This window comes from Pseudorca crassidens, chromosome 7, assembly GCF_039906515.1.
Source record: "Pseudorca crassidens isolate mPseCra1 chromosome 7, mPseCra1.hap1, whole genome shotgun sequence".
NCBI lineage: Eukaryota > Metazoa > Chordata > Mammalia > Artiodactyla > Delphinidae > Pseudorca > Pseudorca crassidens.
The window spans coordinates 44826900-44850677 of record NC_090302.1 but is presented as its reverse complement, the minus strand read 5'-3'; the positions used below and the strand labels follow the sequence as shown (position 1 = coordinate 44850677).

At 39.0% G+C, this 23778-nt stretch overlaps 1 protein-coding gene across 2 annotated transcripts in view; it reads left to right on the top strand.

Annotated features, from left to right (window-relative positions):
• OSTF1 (osteoclast stimulating factor 1) overlaps window positions 1-21360 on the top strand; it is a 48922-nt gene extending 27562 nt beyond the window's left edge. The window contains exons 3-11 of one of the 2 annotated variants that reach the window (XM_067744140.1): window positions 342-392; window positions 3173-3236; window positions 5120-5173; window positions 6830-6937; window positions 8054-8103; window positions 11121-11199; window positions 14410-14508; window positions 20339-20369; window positions 20783-21360. In XM_067744140.1, the coding sequence (XP_067600241.1) occupies window positions 342-392; window positions 3173-3236; window positions 5120-5173; window positions 6830-6937; window positions 8054-8103; window positions 11121-11199; window positions 14410-14508; window positions 20339-20369; window positions 20783-20822 (576 nt within the window). In that variant the 3' untranslated portion in view covers window positions 20823-21360. The remainder of the gene's footprint in view (window positions 1-341; window positions 393-3172; window positions 3237-5119; window positions 5174-6829; window positions 6938-8053; window positions 8104-11120; window positions 11200-14409; window positions 14509-20338; window positions 20370-20782) is intronic. The other variant, XM_067744141.1, reaches the window with a different exon arrangement.
• Window positions 21361-23778: the final 2418 nt, after the last annotated feature.

The window sequence follows — 23778 nt, the reverse complement described above, 5'->3', positions numbered from 1 at the left end:
TCACCTTTTGAAATTTTTACAATGAAAAAGTTTTATTAATATTCTATTTTGGTATAAAAATGCCTTGCTTTCATTGGGGAAGAAAATAAGGTGTGTGGGTGTGTGGGGAGGAATTCTTATTTCTTATATTCTTTGAAGTTTATCGTGGGAAAATTCACATTTCTGTGCATGTGTTAGCTTGTCAATAATGTTATATGGTTTATGTGCAGATTTAAGTATACAAAAACTACGCTGTCTATAAGGATTTTAGAATGTGGAATTTGTATAATTATCATCATCATTGAATTCTAATTCATGAAAAAATCACATGGAGTAAAACTTAATTTTTTTTTTTTTTTTAGCCAGATGAATTGTACTTTGAAGAAGGTGATATTATCTACATTACTGACATGGTAAGCCCAGCCAATATTTTGTCATACCACGCATGAACTAAAGATGTATAAGACTATTTTGTATAGCTGTAATATTGTACATTATTTACATGTATATCTGTATAGAAATACATATACCCAAGTTCACTCACTGAGCATAATTTGTAATAACGTAAGATTGGAAGTAGCCCTTACTCCATCAATAGGAAAATAGTTCAATAAACTTTGCTGTATCTACAAACAGTATTATGCAGCTATAAAAAGGAGTGAGGAATATCTCTATATGATATTATGGAGTAATTTAAGTGAACAAAAGCAAGGTGAAAAAAATGTGGATAGTGTGCCTTTGCTAATGTAAGTAAGAAAGGGTGAGAGGATATACATATACATATTTTCCTCAATTTAAAATTAAAAGTCAAAGGAGGAGTCATAAAGTTTTAAAAAGTAGTTTCTTCTCTGAAAGGAAAGGGAAAAGGGTAGAGGAAACATAGATGGAATATAGACTTTTTAAAAATTACACCTTGTTTTGGAGATCTGTCTTTGGAATCATGTAAACTTTTGCATAGTTATAAAATTAAATTAAATGATAAAAAGCAATCCCTAAAAATTAAAAGCAGAATGAATCAAATGAACTTAGTTGTACCCCAGGTATTTGGCATGACACACAGAGAGGAACTATTCCAAGTGACTTTAAAACTCAGCATTTCAACTGAATATCTCTAGTAGAATAATATGAAGAACAAAAAGAACTTCTACCCCCAAATTATAAAGAGTTTTTAATCATGATGTTGGAGAAGTGTTGGTATTGTTATTCTGAGATTGATGCATGTGTACTGCAGTTTAGAGCAAATGAGTCATTAAGTCAATGATGTAGAAAACTGGCAGTTTCAGCCTGCAAGAAAGGATGTACAGATAGATGTAAGATCAATGAAGTTAAGTCGCTCTGCATTTGAATTGGAAGTATGTTGTATATTATCTAAAATAAAATAAACAAAAGGATTTCTGCTCTGTCCTTTGAAAAGGCCAAAAAAAAAAAAAAGACCAATAATAATAATATGTTATTTCCCATTAAAAGGAACAAAGTTCCTTTGAGAAATGTCTGGTACCAGGTTGGGGGCAGGAAAGGTACAAGATAATCCCAGGACATCTTGTTCTTAGAAAGCAAGGAAACTCCCAAAGACTACTAGGGTCCCACTGGAAAGACACAGAACTAAATTGAAGAGGCTGCCACTGGTCAAAGATAGGACAATTTGAGCAATCAGTTAGGGCAACAATTCCAAGGATTGAAACAAATCTACTCTATTTAAATTCATGAGCTCCTAATGATACTTAAAAACAAAAATCATTGGTCAACCTGAGAGAATGCTAGGGAACCAACTTTTTATTCTGATGACTCTTAAGGAAAAGAATCAGTATTTATTCTGACAACTCTAAAGGAAAAGAATCAGTATTTATTGTGCCTTTCTCCGTGAACTTTATCTCTGGGTAACCTGAGAGTTGATGAGGGAAAGTTCGTCTTTAAAGTAATATTCTAGTTATTTAAATGAAGAAGGAATGATAGAATTAGCCTGTCACCATTTGCAACCCTTATGAAATAATGGATCCAAATAATGCTCATCAGTGGTTACTAATGTTACAAAAAGAGAGACATTGTGTGTCTCCTGATGGAAGAATCAATGCTACACATGAAATAGTCTTGCTAAAAAATTGAATCTGAATCTAATTAAGCCTCTAGAACTAATGACCGATTTATAGGCAATACAGGGAGCAGAGGAACACATTTTTTTATAACAAGGGATACAACAAGGAAAATCCAGACTCTTCCAAACTCTTCGGAACAAACTAGTTTCTATGAAAAGTCTATTGTGAAGGAGTGAAAAAAAAATGAATGGGGAAACTATACACTGAAAGAGACTTAAGAGGCAAATCAATCAATCATACTGTATGGACTTTATTATAAGACATACTGGAAATTTTGAGTATTGTAGATATTTGATGATATTAAGGAATTATTGTTGAAAAAATTTTAAGCTAGCAAACAAAATAACACATGATAATGGTGTTATTATTATGGAAAAGTTCTTATCTTTCAGAGATTCGTATTAAAATATTTACAGATAAAAGAATATGGTGTCTAGAATTTATTTCAGGATAATCTGAAGGGGAGGGAGGTTGTACATGAGGATATGCATGAAACAGTATTGGCCATGAGTAAATAGTTCATGCAGTTAGGAAATGGGTATGTGTAGGTTCCTTATATGGTTCCTTCTACTTTGGTATAGGTTTGAATTTTTCTATGATAAAAAGTTACCAAAAAAGCAAAGGTGAAATAAAGAGATCTTTAGAAAAGCAAATATATGCATATCTTGAGAGTAAGAGAAATTAGACTCTGGACCAAAAAATCCTACAGATAGTCTAAACCAAACATAATTTTTCCCCTTCTCTTTCATATTATCTCTGTTTGATTTGTTTGAATGTGGAGTCTCTATGATGAAGTGTCTTTGATTTTTTGCAGGCAGATGTGTGTATATTTGTAATTTAATGATAAGGGGAATGGACATCCATAACTAGGGAGTGAGGAAGCTTGATCAGTGTGACCAGGGCTGATGGACATTTGGTAAAGCAGTAACTCTGCATTTGAATTGGAAGTATGTTGTATTTTATCTAAAATAAAACAAAAAGTGTCAACTGCTCTACCCTTTGAAAAGGCCAAAAGGAGGCCAATATGCGCCACATGGTTTTAAAAATGACTGAATGTAAACTGGATTCGGTCCCACTTAATTTAACTCTTCTTTCACCAGAGTGATACCAATTGGTGGAAAGGCACCTCCAAAGGCAGGACGGGACTAATCCCAAGCAACTATGGTAAGTATGGCAGCGGTGGCTTTACTTGGGCTGTACTTTGTGTATTTTCAGTTATCTGGTTCCTGAGGCCTTTCTGCTTCCTGCTGTGGCTGAGAAATCGATGGAGTCATTGCCAGCCTAGGGCATGTTCTACTCTGAGCCTCCTCTTAATAGAGTGGTCATGGATGCTGGATGTACTTGAGCTTGACTCCTTGGCTTAAGAAAATGCATTGTAACATTCTTGAAAGAACCTAAGGTTTCCAGGGAAATACTTATAGTTTTACTTTATTCAACGCTTAGACATTTTTCTTTTTCTTTTCTTTCTTCTTTGTTTTTTTTAGACTAGCCCCCCTTTCTTTTGTGATGAAGTAACCTTGCCTTGTTATGTTAATTAATGTTTGGGGCAGTGATGTTCATTAAATGAACATTAGGGCAGTTTGAGGCACTTGAGCAGTGAGACGCACTTCTAGTTGGAAGGGGGACAAAGCAGACTTTCGTAGAAATCAGCAGAGTAAAGTAAAAAGCGCACAGGATTGATAAACAAGGGTCCTGGGTTTTAATCCTTCTTCCACTTCTAACAGCAAGGGACCTTAGTTAGGGTACTTAACTGCTGCCCCTGGGACCGTTTCTCCATCTGTATAACAAGAGGGTTTGATTTAAATCACTTCTAAGGTTCCTTTGGACTTTAGCATTAGATACTTCCTTAGACCAATAGGGCTGACATCAGGCACCAGTTCCAAACACTGGAAGGGGACTTAGAAATTTCAAGGAAGGCAATTCAGAGCTCCTAGGGGAGCGGAGGGGAGGAGGTGGAGGGGAGGAAAGAAAGTGGGGGGAGGGAAATGAGTGAGACCTGGGGCTCAACACATGGGCCCCACTTACCTGGTCTAAGGGCCATATCATTCTGGATTTTAAAAGACTAAGCATTTCTACACTCCTCTAACCTTTGAAATCCCAAATAAACAACTTCTCCAGCTGGTCATAGACTGAGGGTGCAAAATGTTTCTCAGTTGCTAGATCCCTGGTAGCCAAGGGAGTATCTAGTTACAGCCCTTTGTGGTGGGAGGGGTGGGTGTGAAGTCTCATTTGAACAACAGTCTTCATGTGGTCACTCCTACTGATTCTAGGACAGCAGTGAATACACCTTCCTTAGGGGCAGGCAGGTATGCTGATTGCCCATTCTGAATATAGAAAGCAAAATATTTCTCCTTTACCTCACCCTTCATATCCACACACACAAGGGAGACAATTATTTTTAGCCATCTTCAAAGCAGGGTGTTTTTTTTGTTTGTTTGTTTTTGTGTGTGTGGTATGCGGGCCTCTCACTGTTGTGGCCTCTCCCGTTGCGGAGCACAGGCTCCGGACGTGCAGGCTCAGCAGCCATGGCTCACGGGCCCAGCCGCTCCACGGCATGTGGGATCCTCCCAGACCAGGGCACAAACCCGTGTCCCCTGCATCATCAGGCGGGCTCTCAACCACTGTGCCACCAGGGAAGCCCTAGGGTGTTTTTATAGAATGTAAAAAGGAACCTCAAATGCTTTCTTTTGCACTTTCCTGACTAAATTTGTTGGTGAAATATTTGAGCAAACTGGTTGGCAGACCTTGGATCTGTTTGTTTCTATTTATACTTCCAGTTAATGGCTATGTTTGTTTCTGTTTATACTCCCAGTTAATTGCTGTGTTATTGTCTTAGCTTGGCTTCTTTTGACACATAATTCAGCTTCTTTCAAAGCACAAAACATCACTTTTGATTTTTCTGCCATTTTTTAAAACTCACATTAAGTAAGGGAAGCTGTATGGTGGAAGGTCCTGGCACTTCTGAAGCTGGGACACTGAACTGGCTTCAGGGAATCCTTTGGGTGGCCCTCTCAACATTGATTTGCATCTTTTTTTTTTCCATCTAGTGGCTGAGCAGGCAGAATCCATTGACAATCCATTGCATGAAGCTGCAAAAAGAGGTAGGTCTGATTCTTTTTGATTGAGATAAACAGTACAGTAAAACACAGACATATTAATTATGTAGTTTGATGACTTTTAACAAATGCATTTACCTGTGTAACCAACACCCAGATCAAGATCCAGAACATTTCTATCATCCCAGAAAGTTCCCTTCCCAGTTAAATCCTTGCCTCCCCCAGAGGCAATCTCTGTTCTGGCCTTCTTTCACTCTATAGAAATGTGTGATTTTAATTTTTAAAATGTCAGTCAACAAATAACTTTTGAGTCTTACCTGCCCTGTGCTTAGTTGCAAGTGGAAAGTCATGCTCTGTGACTCGCAGAGCTCAAAGTCTGGCAGGGGAGAGATGTGTGTAGCAGATCATTACAAGATGGTGTGATAAGTATAGCGGTTGAAGTGTGTTTCAGTTAAACAGGCTATAGAGGCCAGAATGAGTAACAGGAGGGCAGAGGGTGGGGGCTTCTCAGGGGTCCAGCACCTGGGAGAGTGTTAGTATATTGCAAGTATGAATGGTGAGGTTGGGGTTGGGGAGGAAGGAAGCACCAGGGATGGGGCTTGTACGTGGGGCTTTGTTCCATAGATCAGTGGCTCTCCACAGAGGGTAATTCCTCTCTGCAAACCCTGGGACATTTGGCAGTATCTGGAGGCATTTTTTTGTTTGTTTGTTTGTTTGTTATTTTGCGGAACGCGGGCCTCTCACTGTTGTGGCCTCTCCGGTTGTGGAGCACAGGCTCCGGACGCACAGGCTCAGGGGCCATGGCCTACGGGCCCAGCCGCTCCGCGGCATGTGGGATCTTCCCGGACCGGGCACGAACCCGTGTACCCTGCATCGGCAGGCGGACTCTCAACCACTGCGCCACCAGGGAAGTCCTCTGGAGGCATTTTGACTGTCATAACTGGGGGGATGCTGGCACCTTTTGCGTAGAGGCTGGGGATGTTGCTAAACATCGTGCAGTACAGCCCCCATAACAAAGAACCCTCCAGCGCCAGATGTCAGTAGGGCCGCTGTTGAGAAACCCTGCTGTAGATCGTGGGGAATTTTTTATAAGGCCACAGTAAGCTCTCTTTCATTTAATTGTAGATATTTCTGAAATCTGAATGTGCAAAAGGAAATTATTGGTTTAGGATTGTGCATAAGTAGAACTACTAAATTGACATTTAAAAAATTCTTTGTAAACTAGATATTTAGGGCATTAGCCACAGGATATTAAATGAATAGTTATACTTTAACATATAAGAGCAGCAGCTTTGAGTAGGTTATTTAGTTTTTCTTTTCTTATAGGAACTGAAAATGCATTTTAAATATGAATATGAGTAGTATCTGCTTGTTCTTAGGTTTGAAATTTTTTCCCAAAGTTCCAGGATTTCACAAAGGAAAAAAAAGCTTTTTTTACAGAGTAAAAATACCTTAAATGGACCCATTTAGGCAACTCTTCCCATTAACCTACCATTAAAAATTGATGTTAATGCTTTCCATTAATAAACTGGAAGTCAAAATGTACCATAGAGAATGCGTTATGGGGCAGGTTTTAATTTCAGACTTACTGATTAATCCTTTGCAAATGCGAATTTATGCAGGATGAAATTGATTGAAAAGCAAAACGAAGAAAACTAAAACCCTTTTTCATGTGTTTTTATAAATGTAAAATGTTTTCAGGCAACTTGAGTTGGTTGAGAGAGTGTTTGGACAACCGAGTAGGTGTTAATGGCTTGGACAAAGCTGGAAGCACCGCCTTGTACTGGGCTTGTCACGGGGGTCACAAAGGTATTACATTTTGTTTGTTATCATAAATATCTGTGCTACTGAAAATGTGCTTCATCTAGGGGAGCCAGAGTTACACAAATGAAAAAAAATTGGTATTCTTTTCAAATTTTTCAGAATGTCAGCCAAAAGCCCAGTCCCTGGAAGCTCTGTAAAACAGTAGGTAGAATGTGATTGGCCAGCCTCACTACACAGACCTTTTCACTTGAAGGAGTGGAAGCTTCCTTTCCTCTCTCAGACTTGAAAAGGTCTGAGAAAACAGGAAAACAACAGTAATATAAAAACAACCCCCACTGTCTAATCTCACAGAAGAAAGGACCAGAATTGATTCCTCTGACTTAGTTTTCCCCAGGAAGCTTTTTTTTTTTTTTTCGGTACGCGGGCCTCTCACTGTTGTGGCCTCTCCCATTGCGGAGCACAGGCTCTGGACGCGCAGGCTCAGCGGCCATGGCTCACAGGCGCAGCCACTACGCAGCATGTGGGATCTTCCCAGACTGGGGCACGAACCTGTGTCCCCTGCATCAGCAGGCGGACTCTCAACCACTGCGCCACCAGGGAAGCCCTCCCAGGAAGCTTTTATGATTTACATTCTAAGCTTAAGATTTAGGAAAGAGACAGCATTTGCTTGAGTTGGTGATTCAGTTGATAACTTCCTCTGTTATAATCAATAATAATGACAAATGGAATTTCTAGATGTATTTCAGCCTGGCTGAGAATCTACCACACCCACTCTCTTTCTCCCTCTCTCTACAACACACAGAAAATGATCCCAACAGTAATGAGAAACAAAGAATCCAACAAATTAAATAGCGTGGCCAAAGGAAAATTTAAACACAAATTAGTGGTATGAATATTAAGTGCCCCAGCAAATGTAAAAATATTCCTATCATAGATGTCATGTGAAAATACAAAAGCCAAAATATTAGAAAAAAATTTTCCCTGAGTAATTCTACCTTTTATAGTCTTAGGTCTTCTATTTACATAAATGTTGAAAACTTTGTTATAACGATTTTCTTGATGATTCTTCTAAAAAGAATCCTCTCTTTTAAAATTATTATGCTGAGTTTTGTCAGACTTTTAGTCTCCTTCTTTAAAAAATCTTTTCTATTTGAATTTCAGATATAGTGGAAGTGCTATTTACTCAACCAAACATTGAACTGAACCAACAGGTGAGATTGCTTATGCAGAAGCCATTTAACCCACCTACCTTGCTCTCCTGGTACAGCTTATGTGTGTGTAAAATCCTGTCTTGGTGTCTTGGAACTCACCTTTTCCCATTTATTATTTTTCATAAAACTTTTAATCAAAATACAACAAGCACATAGTTAAAAAATTATGATTAAAGTCCAAATTGCATAAAGCCCCCAATTCCTGCCATACTCCTCCTCGTATATCACTTTCAGCTTTTAGTGCTTTCCTCTTACCTTCATGTTACTAAGGAATATGCTTGTGGAGCTGTCTAATAATTCATCATCTTCATAAAGTATTTTGGTATCCTATCTGGTAGGTGAAGGTTTACGCTTGTCAACCGCCCAGCTGTCATCTTCCAGCACCCAGCGCCCAATCTTTCCTCCTCCGGTCCTCCTAATGTTTCATACATAGCATAGTTTTTGCTTATATTACTATATAATGCTTATGGTATTATGGCTATTTAAATATCATTCACTGCTTGTGTAACTTTTTTGTTTCTGTATTTATTGACTTTTATTTAGTGCTTTTTTTTTTTTTTGTATTTCACAAAGACCTCGACACTGTTTTATACTCTCTTGATATACTTTTCTAAATTGTATAAGATAATTGCTTTCTTTCTTTTCTTCCTGGAATCATACTGAAGCCTTCCATCTTCATTCTCTGATCGGAGCAACTTGGTCTCTACTGCCCTTTGCTGTCTTCCTGGGAAACGCTTCACCTCTCTCCTGTATTGTGTCCTCACTTTTCTGGATCCTCTGTCTTCCATTTGTTGAACAATACCTTCAAGTAAATTCCTGAGAAAGGGGAGCTTGGGCTTGACTATTTGACTGATAGAATTCTGGGTTGAAAATGACTTCCCTCAGAATTTTACAGGCATGGCTCCATGGTATTCTAGTTTCCAGGGTTGCTTTTGAGAGGTTTGATGCCTTTTTGAGTCCCATTCTTTGTGTATTAACTGCTTTTTCCCTTTTTTATTTGGCCGTGCTGCGAGGCTTATAGGATCTTGGTTCCCTGACCAGGGATTGAACCCAGGCCCCTGGGCCCTCAGCAGTGAAAGTGCAGAGTCCTAACCACTGGGCGGCCAGGAAATTCCCTGCGTTTTCTCATGATTAGAATTTTACTCTATCCATGGTATTCCAAACTTTCACAATGATGTGCTTTTAGAATGGGTCTTTGCCTGAAAATGGTAGTGAACTCTTTCAGCCTGGAAAAATATCTTGTATTATTTCTTATATATTTTTATCTGTTTCCTTTGCTCTTTGGTTCTGGAATGCCCATTAGTAGCTATGTGGGACCTCTCAGATTGAGCCTCTAATTTTCTTAGTTTTCCTCAGAGGTTTTCTCATCTTCGTGTTTTATTTTGGTCGCCTTTTTAATTCCCCAGAGCATTGTATTAGATCTCTGTTGCTGTGTGACAAATTGCCCCGTATTTAGCAACTTAAAATATACCCATTTACCTTATGCTTTCTGTAGGTGAGAATTCTGGGTGGCGTAGCTGGGTTTCCTGCTCAGGGTCTCACAAGTGGGAATCAAGGTATTGGCTGGAGTGGGGTTCTCATGTGGAGCTCGAGTCCTATTCCAAGTTCATTCATGTTGGTGGGAGAATTGTGTTCCTTGCACCTATGGTACTGAGGCCCTCAACTTTTAGAGACCACCCCTCCTGATGGACAGTTCACAACATGGCTGTTTGCTTTCTTCCTCAAGGCCAGCAGGAGATTGTGTTGCTGGTGCTATGCCTTTCCTTATAAGGGCCCACCTGACTAGGTCAGGTCCACCCAGGGTAAACATCAACTGATTAGAAAATATGGGCATGATATCCTGTTATATTCACCGGTCTCACCCACTCTCAAGGGGAGGAAATTATACAGGGAGGTGTATCCCAGGGGGCGGGAGCTTGAGGGCTGTCTTAGAATTCTTTCTACCACAAGCTCCTCCTTTTACTCTTATTTTTACTTTTACATAGCATCTTTTTGTCATTTCCTAACATAATGTCATATTATATCTCTGATATATTAATTATATACATATTTTAAAACATTTTCTGCTATTCACTACACTGTGTCTTTTTCCTCTGAGATCCATTAGCTTTGTTTTGATCTTTCTTTGGATATTGGAGGCTGTCCTCAAATATACAGTACCTTTGTCTGTCCATTCATGTTTGAGTGTGACTGAAAGCACTGTGTGCTTGTGGGGCTTATTGACTGGTGGTTTCCTCCGTAGGGTGAAGTGGTGAGGTCCTGGATGTTCTGCTGGCTTATACCCAGATGCCAGTTAAAATATTCCCTTCCTCCCCCGCATTGGGACTGTTCAGCTCTCCCAGAAAAGTATTCTCCAGCCTCCTCCCTGGGCGTAGATGCTAGACTGTACACACTGGGGCACTGGGGTAGGTAAAGGCAGCTGGGAGAGGGGTCTTACTGCTCAGTTTGCAGGTTTTTCAGCTAGCCCCCTGCTTTTAGTTCCTAGCCTAATTGCCACCTTCTCTTGTGCCTGCAAGTTCCATGAGCTTGGAAGCTATCTGGTTAATTTCTCAACAGGGTAATTCTACCATGTATACTGGATCATCTGGCAGCAGGGAGAAAGGAAGGTGATCTGGGGTTCTGGGGTTCTAATTACTCCGGAGAAACACTTTCACCCAGTACTCTTGGTTTCACTCCCATGCCTCATTCCTGCTCTCTTGTCTCCAGGCATCTCCAGTTCCTAATTCATGCTGGTTTCTGCGGAGACAAATCTGCTTGTTTCCTCCTGGCGTCTCCCTCTGCAGGCATCTGCACTTCCACTTGTGCACTTCCACTTCTCCTCTTCCATCCCATTCCCTTTCCCCAAATGACTCACCTCTCATCTTTTGAGTCTCCTTTCCCTCTTTGGAATTTTATATGATTTTATAACTTCGTTCTCATTTTAGATTTACTTAGGTTAGAGTAAACCTAAATTCATGCACGGTTTCAATCCACACTCTCTTTTTAAAATGCTGCTTTCTCTTGTTATATCACCATAGAACAAGTTGGGAGACACAGCTTTGCATGCTGCTGCCTGGAAGGGTTATGCAGATATTGTCCAGTTGCTTCTGGCAAAAGGTAAAGTGTGCTTAGTTTTTCTGGTCTTTGCTTACCCTGAAAAATAGGCTACGTCCACTTTTACCACTTGAAATAGTAGGGAAAACAATAGGATTCTTATTTTAAAACTGGAATTGTGGTCTCTACTCTGTCTGCATCACGGAGTTGTTATCATAAGATAAAATTGAGGTGATTTGTGTAAGCTTTTAATTTTAACTCAAAAGCTTGGTAAGCTTTAAAATCACATATATTACCCTCAGTAAGAATTTATTGTACATTTCTGCAGGATTAAAGGGCCTCAGAAAGAAGGTGTGTGTGTGTGTGTGTGTGTGTGTGTGTGTGTGCGCATGCGCACACATGTGCATGCACACATACAGAGGAGAGCTCTCTAAGAAAGCTGTATGGGTGAAGTTGCTGAGGCCCCTGTTCTCACAGGAAAGCTTGATAGATAAGAAGGAATGCTGTGGCTGCGATGTCCTGCTTTGAGCTGAGCAGATGCTAGATGTACAGAAAACAAGAAGATACGTTGATTCCCTGTTTTTACACAAGTCAGAAGCAGCAGTGAAATTATGGACTCACCATCCATTCATCTGTTTGTCCCACAAATATTAGTTAACCCTTATAGAAGGCCAGGGATATCACCCCGTACTGCACCCTGGTCTAGAAGGCTGTAATATAGGATGCTTGAATCCCCAGCCTACATGTCACATGGATGCAGTATCATTAGGGATCCTTGGAGCAATGTTGTGGGTTATATGAGAGGAAATGTTTTTGATTTAAAGGATGTTGATGATGTAAACTCCAGGTGCAAAAGATCAGACACCTTGAGGACCACTGTAGTGCCCCCCAGAGGTATGCCAACATCTGCACTGTCTGCTATGGCAGCCACTAACCACACGTGCTACTGAGCCCTTGAAAGGAGGCTAGTCTGAATTGAGATGTGCTGTAAGTGTAAGATGAATACCAGATTTTGAATACTTAGTAGAAACAAAAAGAGTGAAGTAGCACAGTAATTTTCATATTGGTGACATGATGAAGTGATAACACTTTGGATATACTGGGTGAAATGAAATATATTCTTAAAATGAATTTCACATTTTGAAAACGTAGCCACTAGAAAAATTTAAATTACGTCTATGGCTCACATAATTTTCTTCTGGGCAGCGCTGGTTGAGAGGGACACAGGAAATGGTTGAGTTTCTTCTCTAGCATCCTGTCTCTGAACATTTCCCATCCTGACAGAAATCATGTATGTGAGTTCTCAAGTGTAAAGTAAGGTATGATCAGTCACAGAACTATGAACCTGCAGGATGTTTGACCTGTAGTACAGCGAGAGAATGAGGTTTTCCCTATAACCCCAGCTGTGGCTATCTAAATCTGTTCATGAGAGATTTTCACACATGGTCACCGTATTCCTAATTAAACATACTATTCTTTTCTTGACAGTATTTTTGTGCCTTTGAGTTTTAGGACATTTATATTTTGTTTACTGACGAGGATGTGGTTGTAGAGAAAATGGCACTCTCAAACACTGTGGCAGAGAGTGTAAATTGGTAAGCCTTCTTGGCAGGCAGTCTAACAGTAGCTAGCAGAATGAAAACATACATATCCTTACATTTCAGCACCACTTCTAGGAAACCATCCTTCAGAAATGCATATAAACAAAGATGTTGTTCAAGGAGGTTCACGGCAGCATTGTTTGTGATAATGAAAATTAGGAAAAGCCTAAACACCCCTCAATAGAGGAGTGGTTAAATAAATTTTGGAATACCCACAAAATGGAATAATTATAAATATTTAAATAGATTGGGTTATAAGTATGTGTACTACTAAGGAATGAATACGATAATATATTATTAAGTTAAAAAAATCAAAACTGGTGGTTACCAGGGAGGAGAGGGAGGGAAAGGGGTAAGATAGGGGTAGGGGATTAAGAGGTACAAACTACTGTGTATAAAATAAATAAGCTACAAGGATACATGGTACAACACAGGGAATATAGCCAATATTTTGTGACAATTATAAATGAAATATAACCTTTAAAAATTGTGAACCCCTATGTTATATACCTGAAACTTATAAATATTGTACATCAACTAAAAAAAAGGAAAATATCATTGGCAAAAAAAAAATCAAATTACAGACTAATACATGGAGTATGATTTTGTGTATATGTCCACATATGTCTGTGAATGCATTCTTGCACATAAGGGAGATGGGAACTGATGCCCACTTGTTGGGAATGGTCACCTCTGGGGAAGGTAGAAGATGGGGAAGGAAGGGGTTAGTTGCAGGCTGAAATGAGACATAAGCTTTTGTTCAGCATACATCTGTATTTTTGAATCTTTGACAATGAGAAAGATTTATGAATTCTGATGTAATTTATCACATAATAAAGACAAGGAAAAAAGGGAGTAGAAGATGGGCTGTGGGAACAATGGATTGCCTCTAGATTTTAGTGTTACTAATTCTGCTAATAAGCATGAGAGTATACTTAAGATAAATATTAATCTCCTCAAGCTCAACTTACATGGTCTTTTCTAAAGACCTTCTTGAAAAGAAGAGGCAAAGGGTGTATTGAATTTAATCTCCAAAAACTCGTGCCAAGGCACGTTGAGTCTAACTGATTTACTGTCCACAGGGACAGTCAACTCCTCACTGAAAAGTTCACATGCAATTCTATAGAGACTCGAAAGGAAGGCTATATTTTAATTGTGTATAATTATTACAGGTGCAGCAATAAGCTCCCTGATTAAAGCTGCCAAATATGTTATTACTGTTTTGAGAAAGTTTTGCTGTTTGGAAAGAGCCTAGTTCGGGGCCAGAATGGTTCTCTAGTTAGTTCTGCCAAAAGTGATTAGTTTTGATGGAAAGAGGATTGGCTGCTATATAATTAACACTACTGTTTGTTATATAAGAAAGTTGTTAAGAGAGTAAATCCTAAGAGTTCTCATTACAAGGAAAAAAAAATTTTATATTCTTTTAATTTTGTATCTATATGGGATGATGGATGTTTACTAAACTTACTGTGATAATCATTTCATGATGTTCGTAAGTCAAATCATTATCTGTACACCTTAAACTTATACAGTGTTGTGTGTCAATTATATCTCAATATAACTGGAAGAAAGAAAAGAAAAAGAGAAAAAAGAAACTAAAAAAAAAAAAAAAGGTTTGGCTGCTACTATAGAGTCTTCAAAACACCTAATTTACTTTCTTGTGTTGGGGAAGGTGCTAGAACAGACTTAAGAAACAATGAGAAGAAGCTGGCCCTGGACATGGCTACTAATGCTGCCTGTGCGTCTCTCCTGAAAAAGAAACAGGGAACAGGTACTTGATTTTAATCCTTCTTCCTCCTGATGCCATCATGACTAAGAGTTATCGATTTAATATTAGGGAAGATTTTTTCTTGGTAAATTCTTCAGGTGATTCTGAAGTTAGATTTTACATCCTTGGTCTGAATCAGAACTTCAACATGGAAGAATACCTTTATGCAAACAAATTTGAAGAGACATCGATTTTTTGCTATGATTAGTATGTTTCTTTTATTCCTTGCAATCAAGTTCTAATTACTTTGCTTTCCATTACAGTCCTTATCAGAGAACCATTGTTTCCATATTCTCATTTCAGATTTGTTTTTATGAGTGGTTATCACTAAATATTTTTTAATTATGCATTCAAGAGCTTTATGATTATATTTTGTTTCTATTTTAAATGAGGGTATCAAAATTATTTGTAATCAAAATTTTGTAATCAAAATTATTCTAGACTTTGTAAATGTATCGGTATCTCTTCACAGTTCTATGCGTGGTTTTTTAAAGATAAGAGTGTATATTCTTTTTTTAAAAATTAATTTATTTTTGGCTGTGTTGGGTCTTTGTTGCTGCGCACAAGCTTTCTCTAGTTGTGGCGAGTGGGAGCTGCTCTTCGTTGCGGTGCACGGGCTTCTCATTGCGGTGGCTTCTCTTGTTGTGGAGCACGGGCTCTAGATGCGTGGGCTTCAGTAGTTGTGGTACACAGGCTCAGTAGCTGGTGGCTCGCGGGCTGTAGAGCGCAGGCTCAGTAGTTGTGGCGCATGGGCTTCGTCGCTCCGCGGCATGTGGGATCTTCCCAGACCGGGGATCGAACCCGTGTCCCCTGCATTGGCAGGTGGATTCTTAACCACTGCGCCACCAGGGAAGTCTGAAGATAGAGTGTATATTCTTAAAGATAATATCTATTGATGTAGGAGAAGAGGTTTGAAAAGTTCACATGCAATTCTATAAAAATGAAGAGTTTGTGTGGTGGTTTTGAAAAGGTGTTAAAGGAAATAGAGGTGTTAAACACATTTGCACTGTTCGTGATTACTATTCAGAGATTGGCTGTTGATTAGACTTCTCAGTATATAGCCTGCTGAATGTGCTCCCCTAGATTCATTCTAACATGGTGATTCCAGAAAGGAGTACTGGGAGTGGCGGGGTGTGAACTCTGCCACCTCTCCTCTGCCACCTCTCCTCTGTCCCTCTTTCATTTATCATCAGTCTCCTGGCCCATGAGAAACCCAGAGAGGTAGAAAAAAAGAAAGGTGGAAGATGCTTGGTGGGAGGGAACATTTGATCTCTTTTTTCTCACTTCTCAAGCCTTATTCTACTTAATTATCTCCTGTTTGGCACTTTAATTCCACTTTGAAGTATAAGCCTGTAATGGATACATTTTTACTGCCGTTTTCTAGAAAGGAACTAGTATAATGGAGGATTCACCTTTTGCAAGTCTTTGCATTGCTACTCATCATTCTGGACTCTTTTAGTATCGCTTTAGAGTCTGAAGTTTAGACTGGTTCATGTTGGTGGAGAATCACCAAGACACCTTTTTAGAAATTTCCATTATAGAGGCTAAGTGCATGTGTTTTCATTTTATCCTTAGGGTATTATTATTTTCAGAGTTCTCCAACTTGGGTAATGAGATGCTCATTTCTGTTTCTATCATTTGAATCAAATTCCCATTAATGTTTGAACCCTTGGAAAACTTATTTCTCCCTCAGGTATCCCTTGATTTATGAGAAGAGTCAATATTATGCTGTGCCATATTCCATTTCTAGCATAAGCAGCAAAGTATATCAGTCCCCTGGTTTCCTGCTTTAGTCAATTAAAGAAAGCAAACAGCCCCCCTCTCTTTGTGGCTTACCAAGGGAACTTCCCAGAATCATCTTCCTTACCTATCATCAAATTCCCATCATAATTCTCACAAATCCATTGTTCCGTTTGTCCCTTATTTCAGATAAGTGTTTGTTCCAGATTCTTATTTAACCTCAGTTCAGGTATAATGTAAACTATTAAGCAGTTAGGGACTTCTTAATTATTTAAGCCATGAATGTTTGCTGGCAGAGCAAGTCTTTCTTTAAAGTAATTACTCATGCATAGATGTGTATAGGGTCTACCAAATGAGTGAGAAAGTGTTTACCAGCTGAGTGGTGCTCCCTAGCTACATTTTGACTGAGAAGCCGTATTTGCAGCCATGTGGTTGAAACACTTTTACTTGAGGTGGACCTCTCACGCCCTGCTGCCTTGGTTGGGTCAGGAAGAAGGACTATGACCTAATTTCCTTTCTCTGCCACTGACTTCCTGCCGCTATATGGGCACCTCCAAAACATCCTGACTGAGGAGTAAGGTTTCTTATGAGCTAACGGTTATCAGGGTCTCATGCACACTATGAGTTTGATGGTGACAGACAATGAAAATATCACACCTGCTCAGACCCCAGAGAGCTACACCCAGAAGCCTCCACATGAACAACTGGAGCTGGAAGAGGCAGGTGGCAAACTTTTCTCTTTTTCTCCTCATTTTTCTGTAGTCTTTGTAGAAAAGGGCAGGGACGTTGGTGTTCTGTTTCTCTGTTTACTCCAAGTTTCTTTAGTTTACCTTCCTAAATTTGTGCTCTACTGATTTCAGTAATGAGGTAATTAATCTTGGGGCCTGGCACACAGAGCCAAGAAATGAATCTTCGTATTTCATTTTTCATGTTACCTTTTTCTCTGTTTTCTTTTTCTTCATTTGCCCAATTATCCAGTTTAAAAAATTTTAATTTGTATTTTGATCCTCGTTGGAATGAGAGTTTGAATATTTGGCCATATAGCAAATTGCCAGCATGAGCTCTAAGCCAGAGGAGGTATATTCTGACATCGTGGTCCACTTTTAAAAGCACATCTTGAGGGCTTCCCTGGTGGCGCAGTGGTTGAGGGTCCGCCTGCCGATGCAGGGGACGTGGGTTCGTGCCCCGGTCCGGGAAGATCCCACATGCTGCGTAGCGGCTGGGCCCGTGAGCCATGGCCGCTGAGCCTGCGCGTCCGGAGCCTGTGCTCCGCAGCCGGAGAGGCCACAACGGTGAGAGGCCCGCGTACAGCAAAAAAACAAACAAACAAACAACAACAAAAAAAAAAACAAAAAAAACCACCACATCTTGAATTTCTTATAAGGACAAAATAATTTACATGTTACAGTTACCATGAAGGGTAACTTTAGGATATAGGGTGGGGTCAAGGCATACTTGAGGATTGAACCTTTCAGTTCTTTTTCCAATTTTTAAAAACTAGGGTATAATTTACATTAAGTAAAGTACATAAATCTTAAGTGTACATCTTGATGATTTTTTTTTTTACTGTGCTTACACTTTTTTTTAAATTCATTAACCTGATTTAATCCACAATGAAATTAACCTTTTTTTTTTTTTTTTTTTTCCGGCCGTGCCACACGGCATGCAGGATCTTAGTTCCCCAACCAGGGATTGAACCTGGGCCCCCTGCAGTGGAAGTGCAGGGTCCTAACCACTAGACCGCCAGGGGATTCCCACTGTGCTTAAACTTATTAACCATAACCCAGATGATAGAGGACATTTCCCACACAACAGAAGCCTCCCTCAGAATCCTCTCCTTCTCTCACCATAGATTAGTTTTGCCTGTTTTCAAACTTGATATAAATGGAATCAAACAGTGTGTGCTTTTTGGTGTCTAACTTCTTTCACGTAACACGTCTATGAGATTTTACATGTTATTGTGTTTATCCCTCCACGATTTGTTTATTTATTTGTTTGTTTGTCTATCTAAGTTCTGGTGCTTTGGAACATGTAAATCCAGGGCAGTGAGAATGAGAAAAAATATGGAAGTGAGGTAGGGGAGGCTGAGAAGCACTGCTAGGGGATACATTACCATGATAGTCATGCCCCAAGACGGGCTATGAAGATACCGCTCATTATCAGCACTTGGCCATATGAGAAGTTTCCAGAGAAACTGTGCCTCAGAGCAGTCCACAGAAGGAAGGAAGGAGAAGTTTATTTGCCTGGCTCTCACTTTCTATTTGGTCAGAATTTGCACCGTGGCCAGTCATCTTCCTCTTGCTTAAAGCAAAGTGCCAAAGTAACCATTGAAGGACAAGGAATATCTCCAATATTGAAAAACACAGGTTTGTAGTAGCAAAGTAGAAAGGGGAAGAGCTTTGCTATTTGTCTTTTTGTCTTTAGCTTAAAAGGCTACTTTTACCAAGTTCATGGCCAGTCCTGAAGTTTGTGGGTGTGTATGGAACAGAACAAAATACCTTCCTCCCAGGTCTCCAGAACTCCTCTTAAGGAGAATGGAGAAGAGTACAGTCAACCCGGAGACTTCTAATAGTTTGGAAGCTGAAGTTGTTGAAGGCCACCTCTGTTCTGCGTAAAGCCACTTGTTCTTTTACCTTTCTTTCTCTCTTGTATAAGATAAATCGGTTTCTATATCCCTGCCCTCTCCCCTGCCCCTTCCTTTTTTTTTCAATAATCATTTTTCTAAACCTATGAAGACTTAAAAAAAACTACAGTATCATCAAACGTCTTGTGATGGTCTAAATTTACCATTTTCTCTTACATGTTTTTTATTCTTTGCTTATTTATTTATGTTTTTTTAAGTAGGGTCCAAACTGATAGCTATGTCTCTTGTTTCTTTGTTTTTCAATTAATGTTTCCTTTCCCTCTCCTTTTCCTCTTTGTTTAGCCTTGCAGTTTATTTGTTAAAGAAACTGGACCAATTTCCCTGAATTTCCCAGTGTAGACATTGCATGCATGCATTCCCATGGTGTTGTCATGCTCCTCTGTCCTCTGTATTTTTGTCAATTGGTGTTACATCTAGAGGTTTGATTAGATTTGGATTCTATCTATCATCTATCGATCTATCTATCTACCTATGTATCTATCTATCTATCTTAGGGATAGAGGGAAGAATACTTCATAAAGAAAATTGTGTTCTTCTATCAGAGGCGCATAGTATCTGTTTGTCACTTGTCCTGCAATGTTAGCATCCATAGATGATCATTGTCTAGATTCATTATTTCACTAATGGTTGCAAAATGGTGATATTCTAATTTTGTCACTCCTTTCTTGGTTATTAGTTGGAACATTCTATAAAGAAAAATTTCCCCTTATCAACTCTTTGGTTACTCGAGCAGTAGTTTGTATATCAGGGGCAGAATAAAGCCTTGATTTTTATTTACCTTTTAAGAGTTTTCAAAATAAACTGCTGGTTCCCTGTTATTTTTCGAAGGGGGCCAATGAATTCTCTTTGGTGTGTGTTGAAATATTTGCTGTGTTTTAATCCAGCATAGTTTCCTTACTGGTAGCCTATCTTTGGCTAGTGGAGGCCTCTTCTGGTTGGATCCTGAGCCCTTTTAAAATGATGCTGTCTTTGCTAGGATCCTTGTTTTATGGCATAACAAGAGGTTTCAGGTCTCTCTTTTACAGTTTCTTCCCCAGACTTGGAATCAGTCATATCTCCAATGAGCATGGGCTTATAGTATTTAGAGACCATGTTCTGGGTGCTATATATAACATACATTTATTGAGCTCTAACAATGTGCTTATACTGCATTTCAGTTTTCCCCTTAAAACTATACCTCGTGTAACCTGTTGCTATAGGAATTTGACGAGACAGTTTGAATTTGACTGGACAGGTGAACAGTTAAAGATCAGATGTCTTCCTTTTGAACTCTGTTTAAGGTTGACTTAACATTTGATGGGGTTCAGCTCTTTCTATTTTAAAACTTTTATTTTTCAATTCAGTTTCTTTTGCTTCTGAGTATACTTTATCAGTGTTTTCTAAAATGAAACTGAAGCTTTTGTGTTTTCATTCTCTTTCTTTTTCTTTTCCTTTTCCCCCCCTCATTAGTTATCTTTCTACCCAGTGACCTTGCCCTCAGGTAAGGCCACAGGTTGTCGACTGACTGAAGCCACCTGTGCACTTGTCATTGGGAAAGGAGGTTGGATGCACAGTTGTCAGGGTGGACGGGCTTCTGGTGTGTTCCACATTGGTCATGGTGCATGTGGCTGTCGTATTTTGTTTAAGATAGACTAATGGTACCTCAGCACCATGTGCTTTACTTTTCTGCATGTCTAGGTAACATGCAGACATATGTATTTGTCAGCCTCTGTGGCAACAGAAACTAATCAGTTAGACTGGAAAGCAAAAGTAGAAAAATATCCTTGGAGAAAATACAACCCGTAGGTCTGAGGGAAGATTACAGTGTTTTGAATTGTCAGGAGCTTTGAAAGTGAAAACAAAATCTGAGCCATTTGTAATTTCTCTGTTTTGCTTTTCCCCCATTCCTTTTAGATGCAGTCCGAACATTAAGCAATGCCGAGGACTATCTTGATGATGAAGACTCAGATTAATTCCTTTCCAGAGCTTTGAGATCTAAAACTTGTGTTGCTTTTGCCATTTCAAAACCTTGTCTTTGCCAGAAGAGTGTTGGTAACTGTAAAAAAAGAAAAAAAAAGTCTATATGAACGTGGCAGTATTGCACTGTTTGAATAAAACATGTAAATGAATAGGTCTCACCTTCAGTTTGCCAATAAGTGACTGGATATTTTGCTGTATAAAGTACATTTTTGTTCACCAGAGTAGAACAAGAAGAGATTATTTCTATTTATCAAGCTTAAAAGAATTTTAAGAAATTTTTTCTTTAAAAAAAATCGGGATTTTTTTTTTTAAAGTTCTTTACCTCAAGGATTGAGATATTTTGAATGGATTTTTCAAGGGGGGAATGCTTATTATAATAATAAACTGAAAGACTTAATAGAAAATCGTCAGCTATTCTGACAAAAATAAACATTTTAAGAGACTTTATTTCCTTTGTTTTGTGGTATCACTCTTTGCTGGTAAATAAATAAAGCTTTTTATATTTATATTTAGGTAAAGACTGATTTGATTTTTTAAATAACATTTTGTATTATTAGCACAGAAGAATCATAGTAGCCAAATTTTCTTTCTTTCTTTTTTTTTTTTTTTTTCTGGATACAGTGTATTTTGTTGATGGTACATGACAAAGTAGGGCTCCCTAAGCCCCTCCCCTTCTTTAGGGGGTCTGGGATGGAAATCGTGTGGAGGTCGGGAGATTCTCAGTGTCTTGGGGGATCCAGTTGGCATAGTAGCCAAACTTCTGTTCAGCCTCCTATATCTGCTTTGATTAAAGTGAAGACAACAGTCATTGAGGAGACACATTTCTAATAAAATATATAAACTTTAATAATTATGAGACTTTCAATTTTCTCTCCAATGTTGGCCTTAATATGAAGAAACCCAGCAACTCATTAAAGTTTGCTTAAGGTTTAAAAGATTAAAAAATGGATTTCCTTATTATGGAAGCTGCTATAATTTTTCATAGTGGAGTAGCGTTCAGTTTTTCACTTTGGTGACAATTATTTTCTCTAAACATGGCTCTACCTCGTAATGATCTGGATTCTTTTGCTAAAACATCAGTTTAACATTGCAGGGAGCCTTCTGTACTACTGAAGTGACACTTCATTTGAGATTCTAATCTTGTATCACTGCAGTGATGATATTAGAAATGACACAGCCATTGGCATTTGCCCGGATTCCAGGCCCCAGACCCAGAAGTATATTTTGCAAGAAGCCTTTGATGCTAATTTCAAAAACACACATTGATGAAGAGAAGAAAATGTCTGAAGAAGGAAGTGGGTTAGCTCAGGAAATGAATAACTGCCTTTAGAGGAGTTTCCTCTGTCTGTGACTTTGGCTTTTCTCTCTGTGGGTGCTTTGAGAAAGGATACCCTGAGAAGCCTGGTAGAGGTCTATCAAATACCCCAAATACATTTTAGTAGAAGGACATCTGTACAAGTAGTAACAGCGAAAGATGAGCACAAAATCTAAAATTAGTATTTTATTTTCAAAACAAATGTGTAAATTTTAATTAAACATTTTTATTGCTTCATAAGCATAAACTTGAATATATGAAATTCTCATTGAAATTCTGTTCCCACAGAACCTTTTAAGGATTTGTTTTTTAAAATAGGGCTTGTGCCTTAACAAAAAGCTTTTGGAAATCTCTCACTCTTTACTCTTGTATACTTTGGACCGGGGGTAATCAGGATAGATGCCAACTAAACACTCAATTTTTTTTTTTTTTTCAATTACGTGGGCCTCTCACTGTTGCGGCCTCTCCCGTTGCGGAGCACAGGCTCCGGACGTGCAGGCTCAGCGGCCATGGCTCACGGGCCCAGCCGCTCCGCGGCATGTGGGATCTTCCCGGACCGGGGCACGAACCCGTGTTCCCTGCATCGGCAGGCGGACTCTCAACCACTGCGCCACCAGGGAAGCCCCACTCAATTTTTTTTAACATCAGTAGAGAGAACACAGTTTGTAGGAATATAGATAATTTTTATGAAAGTACTACGTGCTTGTTGTAGACTTATAATGTATTTGAGGAAAAGAAGCCTCACTGTCATTGCTTTTAACATTATCAAAACTAAGAGAATTCTAGAAAGTTGGCCAACTATGTATAGTTTTTTTGGCAGTGGAGGGTAGACTTAGGTATATGCACAGTTTTTTTGGTTGAAACAGCACAATGCATTTGGCTGTGGTTGAAACTCCATGGGAAAATTTACTTTGCTGCTTGTTTATTCAGTCTAGCTTATCTGAGCTTTTGCAGAGATTGTTTAATGCTGAACTCAGCAAAAAAATTCAGTTCCAGGAACTTGCCACCACTCTGACTCTGTGCAGAGGAGAGCTTTGATTATATTCTAGAAATGACTTTGAAGGTTTTGCTGTAACCCGAGCTTTCTGACAGTCACTGTGGCCTGAACTCCTTCCCAGACACTGCATCCTTTACATAGAAAATGCCTTTCAGCCCCTTGGGCAGTGGGAGACTTGTCCAGCTATAGGCCCAGTAACCTCATGCAAAGAACAGTTTTTAATCATAGTTTCCCATTTTAGTTTCTTTCTGGGACTGGTGTCTTGCAAATTATTTGTTGCTAGATTGGCATGCATTACAGTTGTCAGTTTCTGTTTTTTCAGTGAGCACCCCCATTGGCTGCTTTTTAAAATAGGATTGGGTATGTTGTTACCCAAAGGGAAATGTTGAGCAAAGCAGTGGTGACCGTATTTTTTTTATCTTAAAAATCAAACTGGAAATAATGCTAAAACTGAAATCTGAGATAATTTTAGGCAGAGTTGAAAACATAATGTTTCCATATAAACTTTCCTCATAACTGTTCTTTATTGTGTAGAATTTCTGATTTACTGATATTTTTTCTTTTGTGAATCACGTATTTTTCATCTTTTCTTTGTAAATGATGATTTCTGATAGGCCA